Below are 26834 nucleotides of genomic sequence, written 5' to 3'. Positions count from 1 at the left end.
CCAAGTGATCTCCCCCCCCCCCCATTGACAACAACTTGCATTTATATAGCGCCTTTAGCATAGTAAAACATCCCAAGGAGCTTCAGAGGAGCGATTAACAGACACAATCTGATTTGTCAAATAAGGAGATATTAGGACAGGTGACCAAAAGCTTGGTCAAAGAACCATATACAGTGGAAGTGTGCCCCTTGGAGCAGAGCCTTGGTCCAAACATGGACAAAGGAGCTGAATTCCAGAGGTGAGGTGAGAGTGACTGCCCTCGACATCAAGGCAGCATTTGACCGAGTCTGGCATCAAGGAGACCGAGTAAAACTGAAGTCAATGGGAATCAGGGGGAACACTCTCCACTGGCTGGAGTCATACCTAGCACAAAGGAAGATGATTGTAGCGGTTGGAGGTCAACCATCACAGCCCCAGGACATCGCTGCAGGAGTTCCTCAGGGCAGTGTCCTAGGCCCAACCATCTTCAGCTGCTTCATCAATTACCTTCCCTCCAACGCAAGGTCAGAAATGGGGATGTTCGCTGATGATTGCACAGTGTTCAGCGCCATTCACAACTCCTCAGATAATGAAGCAGTCCATGCCCGCATGCAACAAGACCTGGATGACGTTCAGGCTTGGGCTGATAAGTGGCAGGTAACATTTGTGCCAGGCAATGACTATCTCCAACAAGCGAGAGTCTAACCACCTCCCCTTGACATTCAATGGCATTACCATCACCGAATCCCCCACCATCAATATCCTGGGGGTCACCATTAATCAGAAACTTAACTGGATCAGCCACGTAAATACTGTGGCAACAAGAGCAGGTCAGAGGCTGGGTATTCTGCGGCGAGTGTCTCACCTCCTGACTCCCCAAAGCCTTTCCACCATCTACAAGGCACAAGTAAGGAGTGTGATGGAATACTCTCCACTTGCCTGGAGGAGTGCAGCTCCAACAACACTCAACAAGCTCGACACCATCCAGGACAAAGCAGCCCGCTTGATTGGCACCCCATCCACCACCTTAAACATTCACTCCCTCCACCACCGGCGTACCGTGGCTGCAGTGTGTACCATCTACAAGATGCACTGCAGCAACTTGCCAAGGCTTGTTCGGCAGCACCTCCCAAACGTGCGACCTCTTCCACCTAGAAGGACAAGGGCAGCAGGTGCATGGGAACACCACCACCTCCAAGTTCCTCTCCAAGTCACACACCGTCCTGACTTGGAAATATATCGCTGATCCTTCATCATCGCTGGGTCAAAATCCTGGAACTCCCTCTCTAACAGCACTGTGGGAGCACCTTCACCACACGGACTGCAGCGGTTCAAGAAGGCGGCTCACCATCAGCTGCTCGAGGGCAATTAGGGGTGGACAATAAATGCCGGCCATGCCAGCGACGCCCACATCCCATAAAAAAACGAATAAAAAAAGAGCGATGCCTCTTCACGCCCGTGAGATCTCTGCACAAGTAGTGGGGCTGGGAACAAAGGATTTCAATCGTTGCCACAGGTGACAGGCCGAGGGGGATTTGGTGTTTCCCTAGTGAGGGTAGGTTTGGGGGAGTCTGAGTGGCACCTGTTTTCCAGGCCCCTTGCAGCTAATCTGCATCTTAAATTCATTTGCCCGCCTTTGCTCCATATCCAAAAAACTATCGAGCTCCGTCTTGAAATTTTCAATCGACCCCCAGCATCCCCAGCTTTTTATGGGAGAGTTCCCGATTTCCACCACCCTTTGTGTGAAGAAGTGCTTCCTGACGTCACTCCTGAACAGCCTGGCTCTAATTTTAAGGTTCTGCCCCTTTGTTCTGGACTCCCCCCACCAGAGGAAATAGTTTCTCTCTCTCTACCCCATCAACTCCTTTAATCATCTCAAACACCTCGATCAGATCACCCCTTGATCTTCTATACTCGAGGGAACACAAGCCCAGTCTGTGCAACCTGTCCTCGCAATTTAACCCTTTTAGCCCCGGTATCACTCTGGTGAATCTGCGCTGCTCCCCCTCAGAGGCCAAGATATCCAGAACGGAACGCAGTGCTCCAGATGTCAATCTACAGACTGATCTCACTCACCAATCTCAAGCTTCCATAGACCATCCTCACAGTAGCTCTTCTGTCTGCCCTGTCCTCCAATCAGAATGGCCGTGTCCGGGTCACTGAGGCACATCACATGATCCCAGCGCGGACTCGGGCAAGCTGCAAAGCACCAAGATCGAAATATCACCCGTTGGCTATCGAGAGGGAGAACGGGTCAGAGACTTACCCCAGGGATCAGTGGCTCCTGCCCCATTAATGGGGGCTCTCTGAGAGACAATCCCTACTTTAAACCTGCGCATAAAACACAGCAGCACATCCTAGGGTCAACCCTACAGCTATACTTCCTGTTTATACGTGTTCTTGGTGTGGTGAGACTGTATTTATTCCCTATCCCTAGTTAAGGAGGACTGTTAACTGAGTGGCTGACTCGACTAAACAAGCAACAACTTGTATTTATACAGCACCTTTAACATAGTAAAACATCCCAATGCACTTCACAGGAGCGCTTTCAGACAAAATATGACACTGTGGTGGAGACCACCTAGGGGCAATAACACAATGTATAGCCAATGCTGTTATATGTACCTAAACACAATTCACTATTTATAGCAATGTTGTGATATGTACATGCTGGGTTGGGTTATCGGTGCAGGGTCCCTTTAAGAGCGTCGGTAGCATGAGGACGTCATAGCCCCTGCACGGGGCTGAGCCCTTCAGACCTCGTGGAGAGAGATTAAAGAAAGACACGTTTTGCCTTTGCTTAAACAAAAGCCTCTGCCTGTTGTTTTCTGTCGATCCCAACAAGACTGAGCCACATTAGGACAGGTGACCAAAAGCTTGGTCAAAGAGATTTGAACAATTTTAAGGTGTTAAGGAGCATTTAAAAGGAGGAGAGGTAGAGAGGCGGAGAGGTTTAGGGAGGGAATTCCAGAGCTTAGGGCCCAGGCGGCTGAAGGCACGGCCGCCAATGGTGGAGCGAAGGAAATCGGGGATGGGCAAGAGGCCGGAATTGGAGGAGCGCAGAGATCTCGGAGGGTTGTGGGGCTGGAAGAGGTTAGAGAGATAGGGAGGGGTGAGGCCATGGAGAGATTTGAAAAGAAGGACCGGGAGCCAATGTAGTTCATCGAGCACAGGGATAATGGGTGAACGGAACTTGGTGCGAGTTAGGATATGAACAGCAGAGTTTTTAATGACAATTTCAAGAGAAAGGTCAACAATCTAGCCTTAGGTGCAGGGAACTGTATGGGGCACAAGGGAAAAAAAGAGGATGAAACAGAGTTGGAGAGACACAGTCCATTCACATTTCCACTGGGGTTGCAATACAGACCAGACTCATGGGGTGAAAGCTTTACTCTGTATCTAACCCGTGCTGTACCTGCCCTGGGAGTGTTTGATGGGACAGTGTAGAGGGAGCTTTACTCTGTATCTAACCCGTGCTGTACCTGCCCTGGGAGTGTTTGATGGGGACAGTATTGAGGGAGCTTTACTCTGTATCTAACCCGTGCTGTACCTGCCCTGGGAGTGTTTGATGGGACAGTGTAGAGGGAGCTTTACTCTGTATCTAACCCGTGCTGTACCTGCCCTGAGAGTGTTTGATGGGACAGTGTAGAGGGAGCTTTACTCTGTATCTAACTTGGGAGTGTTTGTTCGCACCATGGATGCCTGAAATTGAAATATTTAATTCCCTGACACTAGCATCCTTCACCTCGATCAACACAACAAAATGAGCAATTATTAGAGAGAAATATTTGTCCGGTCTTTCCTCTTAGTTTTCTTTGTCCTTTCCCGAGGAGACCAAAGCTCTGCTGGGCTAAAAATCGCCGCTCACTGCCATTGTTCCCTCGAATTGTTTTTTGGGCGCGCGTGGTCCCTTTAAATTTGCTGCGCGGTCACACATGCGCGGTACCTATTCCAGCGGCAGTAGCCTGCGCGGTACCTCCCGATTGGTGCACCTTAGGGCCAACATTGTTCGCTGCCCATTTATGATGTGTGAGCCCAGATGCGTGTGGGAAGGCTATTGAATTATGAAAAGTCATCACATTCCAGCTCTCAACACACGAACTCGCAATTACACTGTGCAATACACAGCCCAAGGTGCCTTCCATGCACATTTTGCAGCAGCGAGTCATTGGATAGCCATTAGAGGCAGGAACCCGGAACCCCGGCCGTTTCTTCCTCGCCCCCCAGCCCAGGGTTAAAGGAGAGGTGCACCGGTTTAGTCGCGAGCCTGCAGCCGGAGCTAACTCACCCCTCAGCCTCTTCACATCCGACTCACAGCCTGGTATAGACAGAGAAAAATCAGTCAACAGTCAAATCAGTCATCCCCACATCCCATAATATACTGGCATTGCCACTCAACATAGCAACGTGCCATCAACTCCCCAAACCTTCAGCCATCCCTGTGGTAGGAGTCTCAGTCTGGGATATTTGAGGGGTTAAACCCCCTCCCCTCCTCGACAGAGGACCATCTCCCACAACGCCGAATATTCAAAAGGTGATTCTTCCCTCCGATGTCGGGGAGCTTCCCACCTCCACCCCTCCCCCTCTCGATCCCCTCCCTACTCCGCTCCCCCTCTCGATCCCCTCCCTACTCCCCTCCCCCCCCCCCCCTCGAACCCCTCCCTACTCCCCTCCCCCTCTCGATCCCCTCCCTACTCCCCTCCCCCCCGATCCCCTCCCTACTCCCCCCCCCTCGATCCCCTCCCTACTCCCCTCCCCCTCTCGATCCCCTCCCTACTCCCCTCCCCCTCTCGATCCCCTCCCTACTCCCCTCCCCCTCTCGATCCCCTCCCTACTCCCCTCCCCCTCTCGATCCCCTCCCCCTCTCGATCCCCTCCCTACTCCCCTCCCCCTCTCGATCCCCCTCCCTACTCCCCTCCCCCTCTCGATCCCCCTCCCTACTCCCCTCCCCCTCTCGATCCCCCTCCCTACTCCCCTCCCCCTCTCGATCCCCTCCCTACTCCCCTCCCCCTCTCGATCCCCCTCCCTACACCCCTCCCCCTCTCGATCCCCCTCCCTACTCCCCTCCCCCTCTCGATCCCCTCCCTACTCCCCCTCTCGAGCCCCTCCCTACTCCCCTCCCCCTCTCGATCCCCTCCCTACTCCCCCTCTCGATCCCCTCCCTACTCCCCCTCTCGATCCCCTCCCTACTCCCCTCCCCCTCTCGATCCCCTCCCTACTCCCCTCCCCCTCTCGATCCCCTCCCTACTCCCCTCCCCCTCTCGATCCCCTCCCTACTCCCCTCCCCCTCTCGATCCCCTCCCTACTCCCCTCCCCCTCTCGATCCCCTCCCTACTCCCCTCCCCCTCTCGATCCCCTCCCTACTCCCCCCCCCCCCCCCGATCCCCTCCCTACTCCCCTCCCGATCCCCTCCCCCTCTCGATCCCCTAGTTTGTGAAATATTCATTTGACCCCCAGCCTCAGCAGTTTTTTTTGGGGGGTGGGGAAGAGTTCCAGATTTCCACCACCCTTTGTGTGAAGAAGTGCTTCCTGACATCACCCCTGAACGGCCTGGCTCGAATTTTAAGGTTCTGCCCCCTTGTTCTGGACCCCCCCGACCAGAGGAAATAGTTTCTCTCTATCTAACCCATCAAATCCTTTAATCATCTTAAACACCTCAATTAGATCACCCATTAATTTTCTATACTCAAGATATATTCTTTAACTCCTCGCTGGACCAAGAGCGACCTTTGACTGACCATATCTCAGCAACATCCACCCAAACCTGGGATGGCAGGAATGACGTATGAGGAGAGATTGGGTCAATTGGGCTTATACTCGCTGGAGTTTAGAAGAATGAGAGGGGATCTCATTGAAACTTATAAAATTCTAACAGGACTAGACAGACTAGATGCAGGAAGGATGTTCCCGATGGCGGGGAGTCCAGAACCAGGGGTCACAGTCTAAGGATAAGGGGTAAGCCATTTAGGACTGAGATGAGGAGGAATTTCTTCACCCAGAGAGTGGTGAACCTGTGGAATTCTCTACCAAAGGCGGCAGTTGAGGCCAATTCATTAAATATATTGAAGAAGGAGTTAGATATATTTCTTAAGGCTAAAGGGATCAAGGGATATGGGGAGAAAGCAGGGACAGGGTAGAGTTTGGATGATCAGCCATGATGTCATTGAATGGCGGAGCAGGCTCGAGGGGCTGAATGACCTACTCCTGCTCCTATCTTCTATGTTTCTATAATCCGAGCGTCGCAAGCTTCACCTGTCGCGTCGTCTTCATCCAGGTGGTCAACGCGGGTATCGGAAGAGCCAGTGCCCTTTAACGGAGTGAAGAAAGGCACCGGGGTACGGGAAGCCTCCATGTTAATCTTCGGGATGTCTAAACTCTGGCTCCTCTCCTGCTCCAACTGGGCGCTGCTCAGGTGAGGCTGCGGAAGGGACAGCATCGTTAGCACAGAACCGAGGGCCGCACTCTCCCTCCCGCCCACCCAACCCAGATTTCATGGCCCCCCCGCGCCGATTCGTTAGTTTTACACAAAGTAACCCAGCAACGAGAAGACGACTTCAATGAGAGACACGTCGCGGTGTGACTGAAGGGAGACTCCGATTGGAGGAGATGGTGCAGCTGACAACTCTCAGTCCTGTAGCGCATATTATATAGACTCACGCCTCAATGCACTTTACAGGGCAAGAGTGCATCAGGTATCGGAGAGAGGGTCCACAACATTGATAGAGAACAGCATGGCCGGATGAGAAGGCGTTACCATCTGGGCCCCGCTCCTCAGGAAGGATGTATCGGCCTTGGAGGGGGAGCAGCGCAGATTCACCAGAGAGATACCGGGACTAAAAGAGTTAAATCAGGAGGACAGGTTTCATAAACGTGGCTTGTATACCCTCGAGTTTAGGAGGTTAAGGAGTGATCTAATAAGATGATTAAAGGATTTGATAGGGTAAAGAGAGAGAAGCTGTTTCCTCTGGTGGGGGAGTCCCGAACAAGGGGGCAGAACCTTAAAATTACAGCACAGAAACAGGCCATTCGGCCCAACCACTCCATGCCGGTGTTTATGCTCCACTTGAGCCTCCTCCTGTCTTTCCTCATCTAAATCTATCAGCGTAACCCTCTGTTCCCTTCTCCCTCATATGCTTGTCCAGCCTCCCCTTAAATTCATCTATACTATTCGCCTCAACCACTCCCTGTGGTAGCGAGTTCCACATTCTCATAGAATCACAGAAAGTTACAGCAGGGAAGGAGGCCATTTTGGCCCATTGTGTCAACAAAGAGCTCTCCAGCCTAATCCCACTTCCCAGCTCTTGGTCCGTAGCCCTGCAGGTTACAGCATCCCAAGTGCACATCCAAGTACTTTTTAAATGTGGTTAGGGTTTCTGCCTCTACCACCCTTTCAGGCAGTGAGTTCCAGACCCCCACAACCCACTGGGTGAAGAAATTTCCCCTCAAATCCCCTCTAAACCTTCTACCAATTACTTTAAGTCTGTGCCCCCTGGTTTTTGACCCCTCTGCTAAGGGAAATAGGTCCTTTCTATCCACTCTATCTAGGCCCCTCATAATTTTATACACCTCAATAAGGTCTCCCCTCAGCCTCCTCTGTTCCAAGGAAAACAGACCCAGCCTATCCAGTCTTTCCTCATAGCTAAGATTCTCTACTCCCAGCAACATCCTTGTAAATCTCCTCTGTACCCTCTCTAGTGCAATCACATCTTTCCTGTAATGTGGTGACCAGAACTGCACGCAGTACTCTAGCTGAGGACTAACTAGTGTTTTATACAGTTGAAGCATAACCCCCCTGCTCTTGTATTCTATGCCACGGCTAATAAAGGCAAGCATTCCATATGCCTTCTTAACCACCTTATCTACCTGGCCTGCTACCTTCAGGGATCTGTGGACATGCACTCCAAGGTCCCCTTGTTCCTCTACACTACTCAGTGTCCTACCATTTAATGTGTATTCCCTTTCCTTGTTAGCTCTCCCCAAATGCATTACCTCACATTTCTCCGGAAGGTAAGCATGCAGGTGCAGCAGGCGGTTAAGAAGGCAAATGGTATGTTAGCCTTCGTAGCGAGAGGGTTTGAGTACAGGAACAAGGATGTCTTGCTGCAGTTGTACAGGACCTTGGTGAGACCACACCTTGAGTATTGTGTGCAGTTTTGGTCGCCTTATCTGAGGGACCGGGTACTGAATTTGGATGATCAGCCATGATCGCATTGAATGGTGGAGCAGGCTGGAGGGGCCGAATGGCCTACTCCTGCTCCTATCTTCTATGTTTCAATGTTTCTATGATTGAATGCCATTTGCCACTCACCACTCTCTGGGTAAAGAAGTTTCTCCTGAATTCCTGATTGGATTTCTTGGTGACTATCTTATATTGAAGGCCTCTAGTTATGCTCTTCCCCACAAGTGGAAACACTCTCTCTGTATCCACTATCAAAACCTTTCATAAATTTTAAAGACCTCTATTAGGTCACCCCTCAGCCTTTTTCACACAAAGGGTGGTGGAAATCTGGAACTCTCTCCCCCAAAAGGCTGTGGATGCTGGGGATCAATTGAAGGTTTCAAGTCTGAGGTTGCCAGATATTTGTTGGGTAACAAGGGATAGAAACATAGAAGATAGGAGCAGGAGTAGGCCATTCGGCCCCTCGAGCCTGCTCCCCATTCAATGCGATCATGGCTGATCATCCAAATTCATTACCCGGTCCTTGCTTTCTCCCCATATCCCTTGATTCCTTTAGCCTTAAGAAATATATCTAACTCCTTCTTGAATATATTTAATGAATTGGCCTCTACTGCCTTCTGTGATAGAGAATTCCATAGGTTCACCACTCTCTGGGTGAAGAAATTCCTCCTCATCTCTGTCCTAAATGGCTTACCCCTTATCATTAGACTGTGACCCCTGGTTCTGGACTCCCCCGCCATCGGGAACATCCTTCCTGCATCTAGTCTGTCTAGTCCTGTCAGAATTTTATAAGTTTCAATGAGATCCCCTCTCATTCTTCTAAACTCCAGTGAGTACAAGCCCAATCGACCCAATCTCTCCTCATAAGTCATTCCTGCCATCCCAGGTATCAGTCTGGTGAATCTTCGCTGCACTCCCTCCATGGCAAGAACATCCTTCCTCAGATAAGGCGACCAAAACTGCACACAATATTCACCAAGGCCCTGTACAACTGCAGCAAGACATCCTTGTTCCTGTACTCGAACCCTCTCGCTGTGAAGGCCAACATACCATTTGCCTTCTTAACCGCCTGCTGCACCTGCATGCTTACCTTCAGCGACTGGTGCACAAGGACACCCAGGTCTCGTTGCACTTCCCCTTCTCCCAATCTATTGCTGTTCAGATAATAATCTGCCTTCCTGTTTTCGCCACCAAAGTGGATAACCTCGCATTTATCCACATTATACTGCATCTGCCATGCATCTGCCCAATCACCCAACCTGTCCAAATCATACTGGAGTTTCTCGGCATCCTCCTCACAGCACACACGCCCACCCAGCTTTGTGTCGTCTGCAAACTTGGAGATATTACATCTAGTTCCCTCATCTAGATCATTAATATATATTGTATGGAGCAAAGGTGGGTAAATGGAGTTAAGATACAGATCAGCCATGATCTAATTGAATGGCGGAAGAGGCTCAAGGAGCTGAATGGCCTCCTCCTGTTCCCATCTGATCCTGCTGCCCTGAAAGTAATATTTTGGGTTTACCTTATCCATACCATTTAATATTTTCTGCACTTCAGTCAGGCCTCTTAACCTTCTCAGTAGAACCTTTCGAAATGAGGGGGGAAATTATCCAAAGGTTGGGGGGGAAAAGGGGAAATCAGCAAAGGAATCAGTAGTATACAAGGAAGTGTGGGACACACAAGCTGAATGAGGGAGAATCGATTCTGACTGCACATTGCCGTTGGGAAATCCCATTACAGAGCCCAATCCCTCCATGGGAAATCTTTACTTACAGCTGGAGTAAAACTGGGGGAAAGTGGGGAGATGTCGTCCATCAGATCTGCCAGGGCAGCGTCCAGGCCGAGGCGAGTCTTGGCAGGGGCCACGGGAGTGCTGCTGGAGAAGCCCATTCTCTTCATCTAGCAGGATCAAGACACCAATTCACCATTCCAATCATTTCACCGCCTCCTCGCTCCCTTCCCTTTGTTAAGGGGTAGAGAGCGAGTAAGGAATCACCTTTTGTATTGAGCCCCAAAGACTACCAGCCCAGGAAGCTTTGCTGGCGCGAGTCACAAAACAGGCTGGTCTCGAGGTTAAACAACACCTTGATTGCACTCGATGGGTGGAAGCCAACTGGACAATGGGGCTGACGGAACAGCGTTAATCGGAACCCAGCACACTCTGGCCCAGTGGTTCATCGCTCGGAGAGGGCCACAGTGAAGAGAGCAAGAACTTGAAGGGAAAACAGTTGCAGGTCTATGGGGAAAGAGCAGGGGGGAGTGGGACCAATTGGAGAGCTCTTTCAACGAGCCGGCACAGGCACAATGGACCGAATGGCCTCCCTGTGCGCTGTATCATTTTATGATTCTATATACTGGCATTTATATAGTGCCTTTCACATCCTCAGGATGTCCTAAGGTGCTTTACAGCCAGTGGTGGAATTTTGAAGTGGGGGCACTGTTGTAATGTGGGAAACACGGTATCCAATATGCGCACAGCAAGATCCCACAAACGGCAATGTGACAATGACCAGATAATCTGTTTTTAATGATGTTGGTTGAGGGATAAAGATTGGCCCCAGGACACCGGGGAGAATTCCCCTGCTCTTCTTCGAAATAGCGCCATGGAATCTTTTACATCCACCCGAGAGGGAAGGTGGGGGTGAGGATTCGGTGCTACCACAGAGGTATGGCTCGTGGGATAGAATCGGACTGCACGGTGATGCCCCTTGCAGTGGAATATGCTGCTAATATTCACCATCTTTAGTTCACATGACAAACCACAGAACTGCACCAAGCATTAGCGCCAAGAGAAGCAGAAAGGAAATCCGAACAGGTTTCACCGACTTGTAAACTCCACACAGCAAACATGCTCTTGGTTTTATTTACCAGGATACACGTTTAAGCATCAGCTTGGCTCAGTAGGTAGCACTCTCACCTCCGAGTCAGAAGGCTGAGAGTTGGAGCCCCGCTCCAGAGACTCGAGCTCATAATCCAGGCTGACACTGAGGGGGAGCCGCACTGTCGGAGGGGCAATACTGAGGGAGCGCTGCACTGTCGGAGGGGCAGTACCGAGGGGGAGCCGCACTGTCGGAGGGGCAGTACTGAGGGAGCTCTGCACTGTCGGAGGGGCAGTACTGAGGGGGAGCCACACTGTCGGAGGGGCGGTACTGAGGGAGTGCCGCAGTGTCGGAGGGGCAGTACTGAGGGAGCGCTGCAGTGTCGGAGGGGCAGTACTGAGGGAGCGCTGCACTGTCGGAGGGGCAGTACTGAGTAGGGTTGCAAAGGGGTGGAAAGTTTCCGGGAAATTTTCCACGGGAAGTTTAGCTTGGGAATTTTGCCCAAAAAAGCACATGCTAGCATAATATTGTTTTTTTTGTATTTCTTTTTTTTCCCCCACAGGTCCTCTCTTAAAATTACTAACAGAGATGGAATCTTAATTATTAAGGAATTTCTTAATCAATATATGTTTATCTTCTTACTTGGCCTGTTTTAATAATTACAAGTTTTGTGTGTGACTGTGAACAAGTGTGTCCTGATTGGTTGGATGAGTGGATGAGCGATTAGCTCCCTCTATTTGTAATATTTGCATATCGAATTGTGATTGGCCTGCAGGCATCTGTAAGACTGCTATAGTTTTTTTAAGATCCAGGTTAGGGGTCCTGAGGGAAGCCATTTTGTTTTCTGCTGATGTTGTGATGATGCAGTAAGTAAATCAGACTTTATACCAAATAAACCAGTTACTTGTTGAACTCTGTTGTCCTTCAATTTAAAATATACAAAATAATACACTATTGGTGATGTAGCGTCGTGTGTGTACAGGTCATGCTTCCAAGGAAAGCTCAAAGAAACGATAGCGATAACGATAACGAAGAGCACAGACGCGAAGGACAACAGACACACAGGCACATACATTGCTGATGAGCTGAAAGCGGTCATCAACGATCTTGGCTCACAAAAGATCTTTGCAGTAGTTACTGACAATGCTGCGAATATGAAGGCTGCTTGGGCTCAAGTGGAGGAGGCCTACCCTCATATTACGTCTATTGGGTGCGCAGCTCATGGGCTTAACCTGCTCCTCAAGGACATCATGGGTTTGAGAACCATGGAAGCACTGTACAAGAGAGCCAAGCAAGTTGTTAAGTATGTCCGGGGAAAACAAGTAGTTGCAGCAACCTACAGCTCCAAGCAAATGACAAAGAACAAGAACACCACACTGAAGCTGCCCAACAACACTAGATGGGGTGGTGTTGTCATAATGTACAACAGCCTTCTGGAGGGTAAGGAGTCGCTGCAAGAAATGGCAATATCCCAGTCTGGGGATATGGAAACCACCATCAAGAAAATACTGCTGGATGATGTGTTTTGGGAGAGAGTGGTTAGCAGCCTTAAACTACTCTCACCAGTAGCATCTGCAATTGCTCAGATTGAAGGAGATGACGCTGTCTTGTCAGATGTTCTCAGGCTTTTTACTGATTTAAAAGAACAAATCAGCATTGCCCTACCCACATCCCTGCTGCTCAAAGCAGAGGAGAAGGCAATTGTTCAATTCATACAGACGCGTCAAGAATTTTGTGTCAAGCCGATTCATGCTGCAGCATACATGCTGGACCCAAAGCATGTTGGGAGACCAATACTTTCTGGAGAACAGATCAACAGCGCTTACAGTGTGATTTCTACCCTCTCACACCATCTCAATCTGGATGTGGGCAAAGTTCTCTACCAAGCAAGGTCTTTGGAATGGGGATGGGAAATCATGCAAGCACATACCTGGTGGAAGGGACTTTGTGCATCTGAGGCCCTGTCACCCATTGCATCGGTGATACTCCAAATCCCACCTTCATCAGCGGCCTCTGAACGAAACTGGTCACTTTTTGGGAATACGCATACAAAGGTGCGCAACAGGCTGACTAACAAGAGAGAGTGGAGAAACTGGTGGCTATCCGGGCGAACCTACAACTTATTGAGCCAGATACAGAAGTGTCCACCACACAGCTAGACACTGACACAGAGGAGGAAATGGACACGTCAGAGCCAGAGTCAGAGAATCAGGAGGAGCAATAGACTCATGAGTAGAAGACTCAAAGGGACAAAATAAGGACAAATTACAGGCTAAATAAGCTGACGCTCTTTTTATTTTATTTTAGATGGGTCTTTTTTGTGGGGGTTCAATAAAGTTCAAAATTATAACCTAAATAAAGTTTTGAAAGCCTGTTTTTATTTGTATGGAACAGTATGTCTATTTTGACGACAAAGATAATATAAGGGTCAGAGACAAAAACCATCAGTGTGCAAAAAAACTCAAAATTCCCGAAAATTCCCATGGAAAGTTTCCTCTTTTAAAAATTCCCAGAATTTTGCAACCCTAGTACTGAGGGAGCGCTGCACTGTCGGAGGGGCAGTACTGAGGGAGCGCTGCATTGTCGGAGGGGCAGTACTGAAGGAGCGCTGCATTGTCGGAGGGGCAGTACTGAGGGAGCGCTGCACTGTCGGAGGGGCAGTACTGAGGGAGCGCTGCATTGTCGGAGGGGCAGTACTGAGGGATGCCTGCACTGTCGGAGGGGCAGTACTGAGGGAGCGCTGCACTGTCGCAGTTGCCATCTTTCGGATGAGACGTTAAACTGAGTCTCCAGTCTGGATGCTAAAGATCTCATGGTGCTATTCAAAGAGCTGGGGATTTATCCTGTTGTTCTGTCCACGACCAATACCACCAAAACAAACAGCTTAAGTGTTCTTTCATTTCCCGGTCATTTTTGGGGCCTTGCTGTGCACAAAATGGCTGCTAGGTAGGTCTATATAACAATAGTGACCGCGCTTGAAAGTAACTTAGTCCAGGCGAAGTGCTTCTGAAACGTTTGAGGTTGTTTTGTGGGATCCTGCTGTGCATAAGTTAGCCTAAAGGGAATGACGGAAGTTTCCAGCACAGAAGGAATACTCTGAAGGGAACTGGATATAAACTTGAACAGGAAAAAATTTGCAGGGCTATGGGGAAAAGAGCTGGGGAAGTTGGGACTAACCAGAGAGCTCTGTCAAAGAGCCGGCACAGGCACGATGGGCCGAATGGCCTCCTTCTGTGTGCAACATTCTATGGTTATTAAAATGCTATGTCAACAAAGTTTCCTTTGTCCGCTTTTTTAAAAATTGCGATAGTATGTCCGACTGTCAAGTCCAGCGTGTTGGTCCAAGTCCAGCGTGTTGGTCCAAGTCCAGCGTGTTGGTCCAAGTCCAGCGTGTCGGTCCAAGTCCAGCGTGTCGGTCCAAGTCCAGCGTGTCGGTCCAAGTCCAGCGTGTCGGTCCAAGTCCAGCGTGTCGGTCCAAGTCCAGCGTGTCGGTCCAAGTCCAGCGTGTTGGTCCAAGTCCAGCGTGTTGGTCCAAGTCCTTTGTATCCACCATTGCCGCGTGAATCTCGCCGGCTCCTACCTGACCATTGCGGATGAGGCACAGCGTCCCTCGGCCCCCTCTCTCCGCCTGCTTGTTGGCAGCTGCCGTCAGGTCACTCCTCCAGTCTCCCTGCCACACCAGGCACCTGGGGAGCAGGAACCAAGACCGCAATGAATCGGGGGGCAAGGCAGCAGTCGAGAGCCCCAGGCAGTGACACCAGCCGTTACCCTGCACCTGCCCTCGTTAACGCTAGACTCAACTATTCCATTACACTTCTGGCCAGCTTCCCATCCAAAGCTCTGCTGCCCCGTGTCCTAACTCGCACCAAGTCCCGTTCGCCAATCACCCCTGAGCTCACTGACCTACATTGGCTCCCGGTTAAGCAACACCTCAATTTTAAAATTCTCATCCTTGTTTTCAAATCCCCCCATGGCCTCGCCCTTCCCTATCTCTGTAATCTCCTCCAGCCCCACAACCACCCCCCTCTCGAGATCTCTGCGCTCCTCCAATTCTGGCCTCTTGTGCATCCCCGATTTTAATCGCTCCACCATTGTCAGCCATGCCTTCAGCTGCCTGGGCCCCAAGCTCTGGAATTCCCACCCTAAACCTCTCTGCCTCTCTCTCCTCCTTTAAAACCCTCCTTAAAACCGACCTTTTGACCAAGCTTTTGGTCACCTGTCCTAATTTCTCCTTATGTGGCTCGATGTCAATTTTTGTCAGATAAGTGCTTTGAGACATTTCACTACGTTAAAGGTGCTATATAAACAGAACTTGTTGTTGCCTAACCTTCACCTGAAGCCAGCCCATCTTAGCTCATCCATCCAGAGCAAAGACAGTCCCAGCCCATCTTAGCTCATCCATTCAGAGCAAAGACAGTCCCAGCCCATCTTAGCTCATCCATTCAGAGCAAAGACAGTTCCGGCCCATCTTAGCTCATCCATCCAGAGGAAAGACAGTCCCAGCCCATCTTAGCCCATCCATTCAGAGCAAAGACAGTCCCAGCCCATCTTAGCTCATCCATTCAGAGCAAAGACAGTCCCAGCCCATCTTAGCTCATCCATCCAGAGGAAAGACAGTCCCAGCCCATCTTAGCTCATCCATCCAGAGCAAAGACAGTCCCAGCCCATCTTAGCTCATCCATCCAGAGGAAAGACAGTCCCAGCCCATCTTAGCCCATCCATTCAGAGCAAAGACAGTCCCAGCCCATCTTAGCTCATCCATTCAGAGCAAAGACAGTCCCAGCCCATCTTAGCTCATCCATCCAGAGCAAAGACAGTCCCAGCCCATCTTAGCTCATCCATCCAGAGCAAAGACAGTCCCAGCCCATCTTAGCTCATCCATCCAGAGCAAAGACAGTCCCAGCCCATCTTAGCTCATCCATTCAGAGCAAAGACAGTTCCGGCCCCTCTTAGCTCATCCATCCAGAGCAAAGACAGTCCCAGCCCATCTTAGCTCATCCATTCAGAGCAAAGACAGTCCCAGCCCATCTTAGCTCATCCATTCAAAGCAAAGACAGTCCTGCTGTCCATTCACATCACCGAGCAGCCTGAATGAGCATAAGAAAAGAAATAGGAGCAGGAAAAGGCCATTCAGCCCCTCGAGCCTGCTCCGCCATTCAATAAGATCATGGCTGATCTTCTACCTCAACTCCACGTTCCTGCACTATCCCCATATCCCTGGGTTCCCTTAATATCCAAAAATCTATCGATCTCTGTCCTGAAGATACTCAACGATTGTGCCTCCACAGCCATCGTGTCAGAGTTATACAGCACAGAAAGAGGCCCTTCGGCCCATCGTGTCCGCACCGGCCATCAAGCCCTGTCTATTCTAATCCCATTTTCCAGCATTTGGTCCGTAGCCTTGTATGCTATGGCGTTTCAAGTGCTCATCTAAATGCTTCTTGAATGTTGTGAGGGTTCCTGCCTCCACCACCCTTTCAGGCAGTGAGTTCCAGATTCCAACCACCCTCTGGGTGAAAAAGTTTTTCCTCAAATCCCGTCTAAACCTCCTGCCCCTTACCTTGAAACTATGCCCCCTGGTTATTGACCCCTCTACTAAGGGGAAAAGTTCCTTTCTATCTACCCTATCTATGCCCCTCATCATTTTGTACACCTCAATCAGGTACCCCCTCAGCCTTCTCTGCTCTAAGGAAAACAACCCCAGCCTGTCCAGTCTCTCTTCATAGCCGAGGTGCTCCAGCCCAGGTAACATCCTGGTAAATCTCCTCTGCACCCTCTCCAATGCAATCACATTCTTCCTATAGTGTGCTGACCAGAACTGCACACAGTATTCCAGCTGTGGCCTAACCAGCATTTTGTACAGCTCCATCATAACCTCCCTGCTCTTACATTCTATGCCTCGGCTAATGAAGGCAAGTATCCCATATGCCTTTTTAACCACGTTATCCACCTGTTCTGCTGCCTTCAGGGATCTATGTACATGCACACCAAGGTCCCTCTGATCCTGTCTTTCCTAGGGTCTTACCATTCATTGTGTATTCCCTTGCCTTGTTAGTCCTCCCAAAATGCATCACCTCACACTTTTCAGGGTTAAATTCCATTTGCCACTGTTCTGCCCATCTGACCAACCCATCTATATCGTCCTGTAGCCTGAGGCTTCCCTCCTCGCTATTTACCACTCTACCAATTTTCGTGTCATCTGCGAACTTACTGATCATACCTTTTACATTCACATCCAAATCATTAATGTACACTACAAACAGCAAGGGACCCAGCACCGATCCCTGCGGTACCCCACTGGACACAGGCTTCCAGTCACAAAAACAACCTTCAACCATCATCCTCTGCCTACTGCCACTAAGCCAGTTTTGGATCCAATGTGCCAAATTGCCCTGGATCCCATGGGCTCTTACCTTCTTGACCAGTCTCCTATGCGGGACTTTATCAAAAGCCTTACTGAAGTCCACGTAAACCACATCCACTGCACTACCCTCATCCACACACCTAGTCACCCCCTCGAAAAATTCAATCAAATTAGTCAGACATGATCTTCCCTTGACAAAGCCATGCTGACTATCCTTGATTAATCCTTGCCTCTCCAAGTGGAGACTAATTCTGTCCCTCAGAATTTTTTCCAATAATTTCCCTACCACTGATGTTAGGCTCACTGGCCTGTAATTCCCTGGTTTATCCCTACTACCCTTCTTGAACAATAGTACTACATTACTACACAATGAATGGAAAGACCCTAGGCAAGACAGAGGGTCAGAGGGATCTGGGTGTGCAAGTACACAGATCCCTGAAGGCGGCGGAACAGGTGGATAAGGTGGTAAAAAAGGCATATGGGATACTTGCCTTCATTAGCCGAGGCATTGAATATAAGAGCAAGGAGGTTATGATGGAGCTGTATAAAACACTGGTTAGGCCACAGCTGGAATACTGTGTGCAGTTCTGGTCGCCACACTACAGGAAGGATGTGATCGCGTTAGAGAGGGTGCAGAGGAGGTTCACCAGGATGTTACCAGGGCTGGTGCGCTTCAGCTATGAAGAGAGACTGGGCAGATTGGGTTTGTTTTCCTTGGAGCAGAGGAGGCTGAGGGGGGACATGATTGAGGTGTACAAAATTATGAGGGGCATAGATAGGATGGATGCTGAGGAGCTTTTTCCCTTAGTAGAGGGGTCAATAACTAGGGGGCATAGATTCAAGGTAAAGGGCGGGAGGTTTAGGGGGGATTTGAGAAAGAACTTTTTCACCCAGAGGGTGGTTGGAGTCTGGAACTCACTGCCTGAAACTCACTGCCTGAAAGGGTTGTGGAGGCAGAAACCCTCACAACATTTAAGAAGCATTTGGATGTGCACTTGAAATGCCATAGCATACTAGGCTACGGGCCAAATGCTGGAATATGGGATTAGATTAGACAGGCCTTGATGGCCGGCGCGGACACGATGGGCCAAAGGGCCTCTATCCGTGCTGTATTACTCTATGACTCTATTAGCTGTCCTCCAGTCCTCTGGCACCTCCCCTGTGGCCATAGAGGTTCCGAAAATTTGTGTCAGAGCCCCTGCAATCTCCTCCCTTGCCTCACACAGCAGCCTGGGATACATCTCGTTTGGGCCTGGGGATTTATCCACTTTTAAGCCCGCTAAAACCGCTAGTACAGGTAGACTACCCTTTATCCGAACTTCCGAAAACCGAAACCCTCTAAAAACCGAAGGTTTTTTCGTTCAGCGCAAGTCCAGCGTAAGTCGCGCGCACGACCCCCCGCGGACCGGCCCCGACCCCCGACCCCCACCAACTTACGCTGAGCGTCAGCGTAAGTCGTGCGCACGACCCCCCGCCGACCCCGGCCCCGACCGTAAGTCGGTGGGGGTCGGGGTCCGCGGGGGGGGGGGGGGTCGGCGCCGGCGGGGGTCAGGGCCAGCGGGGGGGTCGGGGCCGGCGGGGGGTCGTGCGCACGACCCCCCGCGACCCACCTTCCGAAATCCAAAATTCTCCGAAAACCGAAACACGGCTGGTCCCGAGGTTTTCGGATAAAGGATAGTCTACCTGTACCTCCTCCCTCTCAATACTAATTTGTTCTAGCATATCACAACCCCCCTGCCTGATTTCTATGCCTACTTCGTCCTTCTCCATAGTGAATACAGATGCAAAATATTCATTTAAAACCTCACCTACATCTTCTGGCTCGACACAACAGATTGCCACTTTGTTCCCTAATGGACCCTACTCTTCCCCTGGTTATCCTCTTGCCCTTAATATACTTATAAAACACCTTGGGATTTTCCTTTATTTTGCCCGCCAGTGTTTTTTCATGCCCCCTCTTCGCTCTTCCAATTTCTTTTTTAAGTAACCCCCTGCACTTTTTATACTCCTCTAGGGCTTCCACTGTTTTTAGTCCTTTGTATCTGCCAAAAGCCTTCCTTTTTTTCCTAATCCATTCTTGTATATCCCTTGACATCCAGGGTTCCCTGGGCTTGTTGGTCCCACCCTTGACCTTTACGGGAACATGTTGGCGTTGTACTCTCTATTTCCTTTCTGAAAGACTCCCACTGCTCTGGTGTGGATTTTCCTACAAGTAGCTGATCCCAGTCCACTTTGGCCAGATCCTGCCTTATCATATTAAAATCAGCCTTCCCCCAATTTAGAACCTTTATTTCCGGTCCATCTTTGTCCTTTTCCATGACCACCTTAAATCTCACCGAATTATGGTCACTCACCAAAATGGTCTCCTACTGACACATCTACCACTTGCCCAGCTAAATTCCATAGAATTAGGTCCAGTACCGCCCCCTCTCCTCTAGAACTTTCTACATGCTGGCTCAAAAAGCTCTTCTGGATGCACTTTAAGAATTCCGCACCCTCTAAGCCTTTCACACTCTGACTATCCCAGTTAATATTGGGGAAGTTGAAATCCCCTATTATTACCCTATTATTTCTACATTTCTCTGAGATTTGCCTACATATCTGTTCCTCTAGCTCCCCCTGGCTGTTTGGGGGCCTATAGTACACTCCCTGCAAAGTGCTTGCCCCCTTTTTGTTTTTAAGTTCTACCCATATGGCCTCATTAGAGGAACCTGCTAAGATATCATCCCTCCTTACACCAGTAATTGACTCCTTGATTAATATTGCGACACCCCCTCCTCTTTTACACCCCCCTCTGTCTCGCCTGAAGATTCTATACCCTGGAATATTGAGCTGCCAGTCCTGCCCCTCCCTCAACCATGTCTCTGTGACAGCAATAATATCATACTCCCATGAGTTCATCAACACCTTCAATTCATCTGCCTTCTTGGGTAGAGAATTCCAATGATTTACCACCCTCTGAGTGAAGAAATTTCTCCTCATCTCAGTCCTAAATGGCCGACCCCTTATTCTGAGACTGTGACCCCCTGGTTCTAGACTCCCCAGCCAGGGGAAACATCCTCCCTGCATCTACCCTGTCAATCCCTGTAAGAATTGTGTGTGTTTCAATGAGATCACCTCTCATTCTTCTAAACTCTAGAGAATATAGGCCTAGTCTACTCAATCTCTCCTCATAGGACAATCCCCCCATCCCAGGAACCAGTCTGGTGAACCTTCGTTGCACTCCCTCTATGGCAAGTATATCCTTCTTTAGGTAAGACGACCAAAACTGTACACAATACTCCAGGTGTGGACTCACCAGGGCCCTATATAATTGCAGTAAGACATCTTTACTCTTATACTCAAATCCTCTTGCAATAAAGGCCAACATACCATTTGCTTTCCTAATTGCTTGCTGTACCTGCATGTTAACTTTCAGTGATTTGTGTACAAGGACACCCAGGTCCCTCTGAACACCAACATTTCCCAATCTCTCACCATTTAAAAAATACTCTGCTTTTCTATTTTTCCTACCAAAGTGGATAACTTCACATTTCTCCACATTATATTCCATTTGCCACGTTCTAACCTGTCTATATGATTGCCTGAAGCCTCCTTGCATCCTCCTCACAACTTACATTCCCACCCAGCTTTTTGTCATCAGCAAACTTGGATATATTACATTTGGTCCCCTCATCCAAATCATTGATAGATTGTGAATAGTTGAGGCCCAAGCACTGATCCTTGCGGTACCCCACTAGTTACAGCCTGCCAACCCGAAAATGACCTGTTTATTCCTACTCTGTTTTCTGTCCAATCCTCAATCCATGCTAGTATATTACTCCCCATCCCACGAGCCCTAATTTTGTTTAATAACCTCTTGTGTGGCTCCTTATCGAATGCCTTCTAAAAATCCAAATACACCACATCCACTGGTTGCCCCTTATCTATTCTGCTCATTACAACCTCAAAGAACTCTAATAGATTAGTCAACCATGATTTCCCTTTCATAATTCCATGTTGACCCTGCCCAATCCTATTATTATTTTCCTAAGTGCCCTGTTACCATGTCCTTAATAACAGATTCTAGCATTTTCCCTACTACTGATGTCAGGCTAACTGGTCTGCAGTTCCACGTTTTCTCTCTCCCTCCTTTCTTAAATAGTGGGGTTACATTTGCTACCTTCCAATCCACAGGAACCGTTCTGGAATCTAGGGAATTTTGGAAAATGACAACCAATGCATCCACTCTCTATAGCCAACTCTTTCAAAACCCTAGGATGTAGGCCATCAAGTCCAGGGGATTTATCGGCTTTCAGTCCCATTAATTTCCCCAGTGCTATTTTTTTTTTTAAACTAATACTAATTTCTTTCAGTTCCTCATTCTCACTAGACTCTCGGTTCTCCACTATTTCCAGTAGGTTTTTTGCGTCTTCTTCCGTGAAGACAGACACAAAGTATTTGTTTAATTTTCTGCCATTTCCTTATTCCCCATTATAATTTCTCCTGTCTCAGCCTGTAAGGGACCCACATTTACTTTCACTAATCTTTTCCTTTTTACATACCTATAGAAGCTTTTACAGTCTGTTTTTCTGTCTCTCGCTAGTTTACTCTCATATTCTATTTTCCCTTCCTTTATCAATTTCTTGGTCCTCCTTTGCTGAATCCCACCAATGTTTTCAGCCCCTTGCTGTTTCTTAGCTCCACCCAAACTGATTCTACCTCCTGATTTTCTGAGCTAAGATCCTTTCTCTCTACTGTCTTTAACCCATCCTTTATCAGGGCTACCCCAACTCCTGTTCCATTTTGCCTATCTCTTCCAAAAATTTGGTATTCTGGAATATTTAGTTCCCAACCTTGGTCACTTTGCAACCACGTCTCCGTAATGGCTATTCGATCAAACCTATTAATTTTTATCTGTGCTATTAATTCATCTATTTTGTTGCGAATGTTTCACACATTCAGATATAGTGCCTTTAGCTTTGACTTATTTCTACTTTTCCTTGATGTCCCCTTAGTCACTGATGCCCTATTACCTTTGTTACTCTCTCTGTCCCTTCCTGACCCACTCTGCTTATTTTTACCCAAACTCTGCTCTGTTCTAGAGCCTTGACATTTCTCTCGCTGCTTTTAAATTTACACTTTCCTGAATCCTCCCACCACTCCCACTTCATTAATTTAAAGCCCTGTCTACTGCCCTAGTTTTTCGATTTGCCAGGACACTGGTTCCAGCCCGGTTTAAGTGGAGCCCATCCCAACAGAACAGTTTCCCCAGTACTGGCGCCAGTGCCCCATGAACTGAAACCCCTGCCTCCCACACCACTCTTTGAGCCACGCATTTAACCTTCTAATCTGCTTATCCGTACGAGTTTTAATTTGGACCCCAATTCCTCAAACTCTCAGCAGAACCACATTCCTAGTTCGACCTGTGTCGTTGGTTCCTACGTGGACCACGACAACTGGATCCTCCCCCTTTCCACTCCAAGGAGATGTCTTTAACCCTGGCACCAGGCAGGCAACACCACCTTTGGAACTCCCGGTCACGGTTCTAGAGAACAGTATCTATCCTCCTGACTATACTGTCCCCTACCGCAACTACATTCCCTTGCACTCCCCCACTTGAATGGCCTCCTGCACCATGGTGCCATGGCCAGCTTACTCATCCATCCTGCAGCCTTTTCCCTCATCCACACAGGCAGCAAGAACCTCATACCTGTTGGACAAAGGCAAAGGCTGAGGTTCCTCCAGCACTGCACCTGGGGTCCCCTTACCTGCCTGAGTTGCAGTCACACCCTCCTGTCCCTGACCATTAACCAGACCTGTACCACTACCTAGCCTAAGGGGTGTGACTGCCGCCTGGATCAAAGTGTCCATGTAGCTCTCCCCCTCCCTGATGCCCTGCAATGTCTGCACCTCAGACTCCAGCTCAAACACTCTGAGCTGAAGCTCCTCACGATGTAGGCACTTACTGCAAACGTGGTTGTCCGGGATCACAATGCTCTCCACAAACTCCCACATGCTGCAGTTGTGGCACGCCGCCTGCACTGCCATCCCTGTATGACCTTGTTTTATTTAATTAAATGAAATTAAATTTGTATTTAAGTAACTTTGTTTACAGTTTAGTTTCTTGACTACTTACTTGATCTAGATTAAGTTATAGGTACTGAAATTAAATATCTACCTGTAACACAAAGCACTACAAGTAGTGTCGGCAAAAAGCAGAAACGCCTTCCCACTCTTCTCCAAATTCCCACTCTTCTCCCAATTCCCACATGAAACACTTTGTTTAAGTCCACTCCATTTAATTCCGCTCTGTGCAGCCCAAAGTTTTACCTCACTAACCCTACCCAGGTCATCCCAACTGTTGATTGGTCCTTGCGTGACGTTCTTCCTGGTGTCTCTCCTAATCTAACCATGTTTCAGTGTATTGAAGTCTTGCTCCAGATTTACCTGACCTATACCGCTCAATACCCTCTACAAGAGCCCCTCTCGGTCACCTCCTTTTCAAACCCCAGTTTCTCCAGTATTGTCTCTTTGGTCTTTCCCTTCACACGGGGCACTTCTTCACCATGGGTCAGAATTGGACACAGTGTTCAAGGTGGGTCTGACCAGAACTGGACACAGTGCCCGAGGTGGGTCTGACCAGAACTGGACACAGTGCCCGAGGTGGGTCTGACCAGAACTGGACACAGTGCCCGAGGTGGGTCTGACCAGAACTGGACACAGTGCCCGAGGTGAGACTGACCAGAACTGGACACAGTGCTCAAGGTGGGTCTGACCAGAACTGGACACAGTGCCCGAGGTGGGTCTGACCAGAACTGGACACAGTGCCCGAGGTGGGTCTGACCAGAACTGGACACAGTGCCCGAGGTGAGACTGACCAGAACTGGACACAGTGCTCAAGGTGGGTCTGACCAGAACTGGACACAGTGCCCGAGGTGGGTCTGACCAGAACTGGACACAATGCTCGAGGTGGGTCTGACCAGAACTGGACACAGTGCTCGAGGTGAGACTGACCAGAACTGGACACAGTGCCCGAGGTGGGTCTGACCAGAACTGGACACAGTGCTCGAGGTGGGTCTGACCAGAACTGGACACAGTGCTCGAGGTGAGACTGACCAGAACTGGACACAGTGCTCACGGTGGGTCTGACCAGGACTGGACACAGTGCCCGAGGTGGGGCTGACCAGGACTGGACACAGTGCCCGAGGTGGGGCTGACCATAGAAACATAGAAGATAGGAGCAGGAGTAGGCCATTCGGCCCCTCGAGCCTGCTCCACCATTCAATGCGATCATGGCTGATCATCCAAATTCGGTACCCTGTCCCCGCTTTCTCCCCATACCCCTTGATCCCCTTAGCCTTAAGAAATATATCTAACTCCTTCTTGAATATATTTAATGAATTGGCCTCAACTGTCTTCTGTGGCAGAGAATTCCACAGGTTCACCACTCTGGGTGAAGAAATTCCTCCTCATCTCTGTCCTAAATGGCTTACCCCTTATCCTTAGACTGTGACCCCTGGTTCTGGACTCCCCGCCATCGGGAACATCCTTCCTGCAGCTAGTCTGTCTAGTCCTGTTAGAATTTTATACGTTTCAATGAAATCCCCTCATTCTTCTAAACTCCAGCGCGTATAAGCCCAATCAACCTATCTCTCCTCATACGTCATTCCTGCCATCCCAGGTATCAGTCTGGTGAATCTTCGCTGCACTCCCTCCATGGCAAGAACATCCTTCCTCAGATAAGGCGACCAAAACTGCACACAAGGTGTGGTCTCACCAAGGCCCGGTACAACTGCAGCAAGACATTCTTGCTCCTGTACTCGAATCCTCTCGCTATGAAGGCCAGCATACCATTTGCCTTCTTAACCGCCTGCTGCACCTGCATGCTTACCTTCAGCGACTGGTGCACAAGGACACCCAGGTCTCGTTGCACTTCCCCTTTTCCCAATCTATTGCCGTTCAGATAATAATCTGCCTTCCTGTTTTTGCCACCAAAGTGGATAACCTCGCATTTATCCACATTATACTGCATCTGCCATATTGCCCAACCTGTCCAAATCGTACTGGAGTTTCTCTGCATTCTCCTCACAGCACACACACCCACCCAGCTTTGTGCTGTCTGCAAACTTGGAGATATTACATCTAGTTCCTCTGTCTAGATCATTAATATATATTGTGAATAACTGGGGTCCTAGCACCGATCCCTGCGGTACCCCACTAGTCACTGCCTTCCACTCGGAAAAAGACCCGTTTATTCCAACTCTTTGCTTACTGTCTGCCAACCAGTTTTCTATCCAAGTCAGTACCTTACCCCCAATCCCATGTGCTTTAACTTTGCACGCTAGTCTCTTATGCGGGACCTTATCGAAAGCCTTCTGAAGGTCCAAATACACCACATCCACTGGTTCTCCCTGATCTATTCTACCAGTTACATCCTCAAAAAATTCCAGTAGATTAGTCAAGCATGATTTACCTTTTGTAAATCCATGTTGACTTTGTCTGATCCTGTCACTGTTTTCCAAGTGCTCTGCTATTACATCTTTTATATTGGACTCTAGCATTTTCCCCACTACTGATGTCAGGCTTACCGGTCTATAATTCCCCATTTTTTTCTCTACCACCTTTTTTAAATAGTGGGGTTACATTAGCTACCCTCCAATCCATGGGAACTGTTCCAGAGTCTATCGAATTTTGGAAGATGACCAGCAATGCATCTACTATTCCTAGGGCCACTTCCTTAAGTACCCTAGGATGTAGATTATCAGGCCCTGGGGATTTATCGGCCTTCAATCCCATCAATTTCCCTATCACCATTTCCCTACAAATACTGATTTCATTCAGTTCCTCCCTCTCATTAGACCCTATGCTCCCTGACATCTCTGGGAGTTTATTTGTGTCCTCCTTTGTGAAGACAGAACCAAAGTATGTATTTACATAAGAACGTAAGAAATAGGAGCAGGAGTAGGCCAATCGGCCCCTCGAGCCTGCTCCGCCATTCAATAAGATCATGGCTGATCTGATCCTAACCGCCAATCCACTATCACAGAACCATCTCCTGAATCTAACAGAATTAGACACACGAAATAGGAGCAGGATCAGGCTACACGGCCCCTGGGCCCGCTCCGCTACCCACAGGGCCATGTCCGATCCGAACCTAGACTCATGTCCAAATTCCTGCCCGCTCCCCGTAACCCTTAATTCCCTTTACTTCTAGGAAACTGTCTATTTCTGTTTTAAATTTATGTAATGATGTAGCTTCTACAGCTTTTTGGGGCAGTATATTCCATGGACCTACCACCCTCTGAGTGAAGTAGTTCCTCCTCATCTCAGTTTTGAAAGAGCAGCCCCTTATTCTAAGACTATGCCCCCTAGTTCTAGTTTCACCCATCATCGGGAACATCCTGCCCGCATCCACCCGATCCAACCCCTTCACAATCTTATATGTTTCAATAAGATCGCCTCTCATTCTTCTGAACTCCAATGAGTAGAGTCCCAATCTACTCAA

At 49.1% G+C, this 26834-nt stretch overlaps 1 protein-coding gene across 4 annotated transcripts in view; it reads right to left on the bottom strand.

The window, feature by feature from the left end:
• Positions 1-26834, bottom strand: part of LOC147109007 (kelch domain-containing protein 1) — a 52148-nt gene that overhangs the window by 13339 nt on the left and 11975 nt on the right. For 3 of the 4 annotated variants that reach the window (XM_086002565.1, XM_086002561.1, XM_086002563.1), the window contains 5 exons: positions 14564-14669; positions 9938-10063; positions 6232-6397; positions 4268-4297; positions 2056-2178 (listed from right to left, as the gene is read on the bottom strand). In XM_086002565.1, the coding sequence (XP_085858691.1) occupies positions 2056-2178; positions 4268-4297; positions 6232-6397; positions 9938-10063; positions 14564-14669 (551 nt within the window). The remainder of the gene's footprint in view (positions 1-2055; positions 2179-4267; positions 4298-6231; positions 6398-9937; positions 10064-14563; positions 14670-26834) is intronic. The other variant, XM_086002562.1, reaches the window with a different exon arrangement.

Source organism: Somniosus microcephalus, chromosome 12 (assembly GCF_052327205.1).
Source record: "Somniosus microcephalus isolate GS21.2 chromosome 12, FLI_Smic_1.0, whole genome shotgun sequence".
NCBI classification, from domain to species: Eukaryota; Metazoa; Chordata; class Chondrichthyes; order Squaliformes; family Somniosidae; genus Somniosus; species Somniosus microcephalus.
Note: the sequence above shows the minus strand (reverse complement) of the source record. Positions and strands in the feature narration are given on the sequence as shown.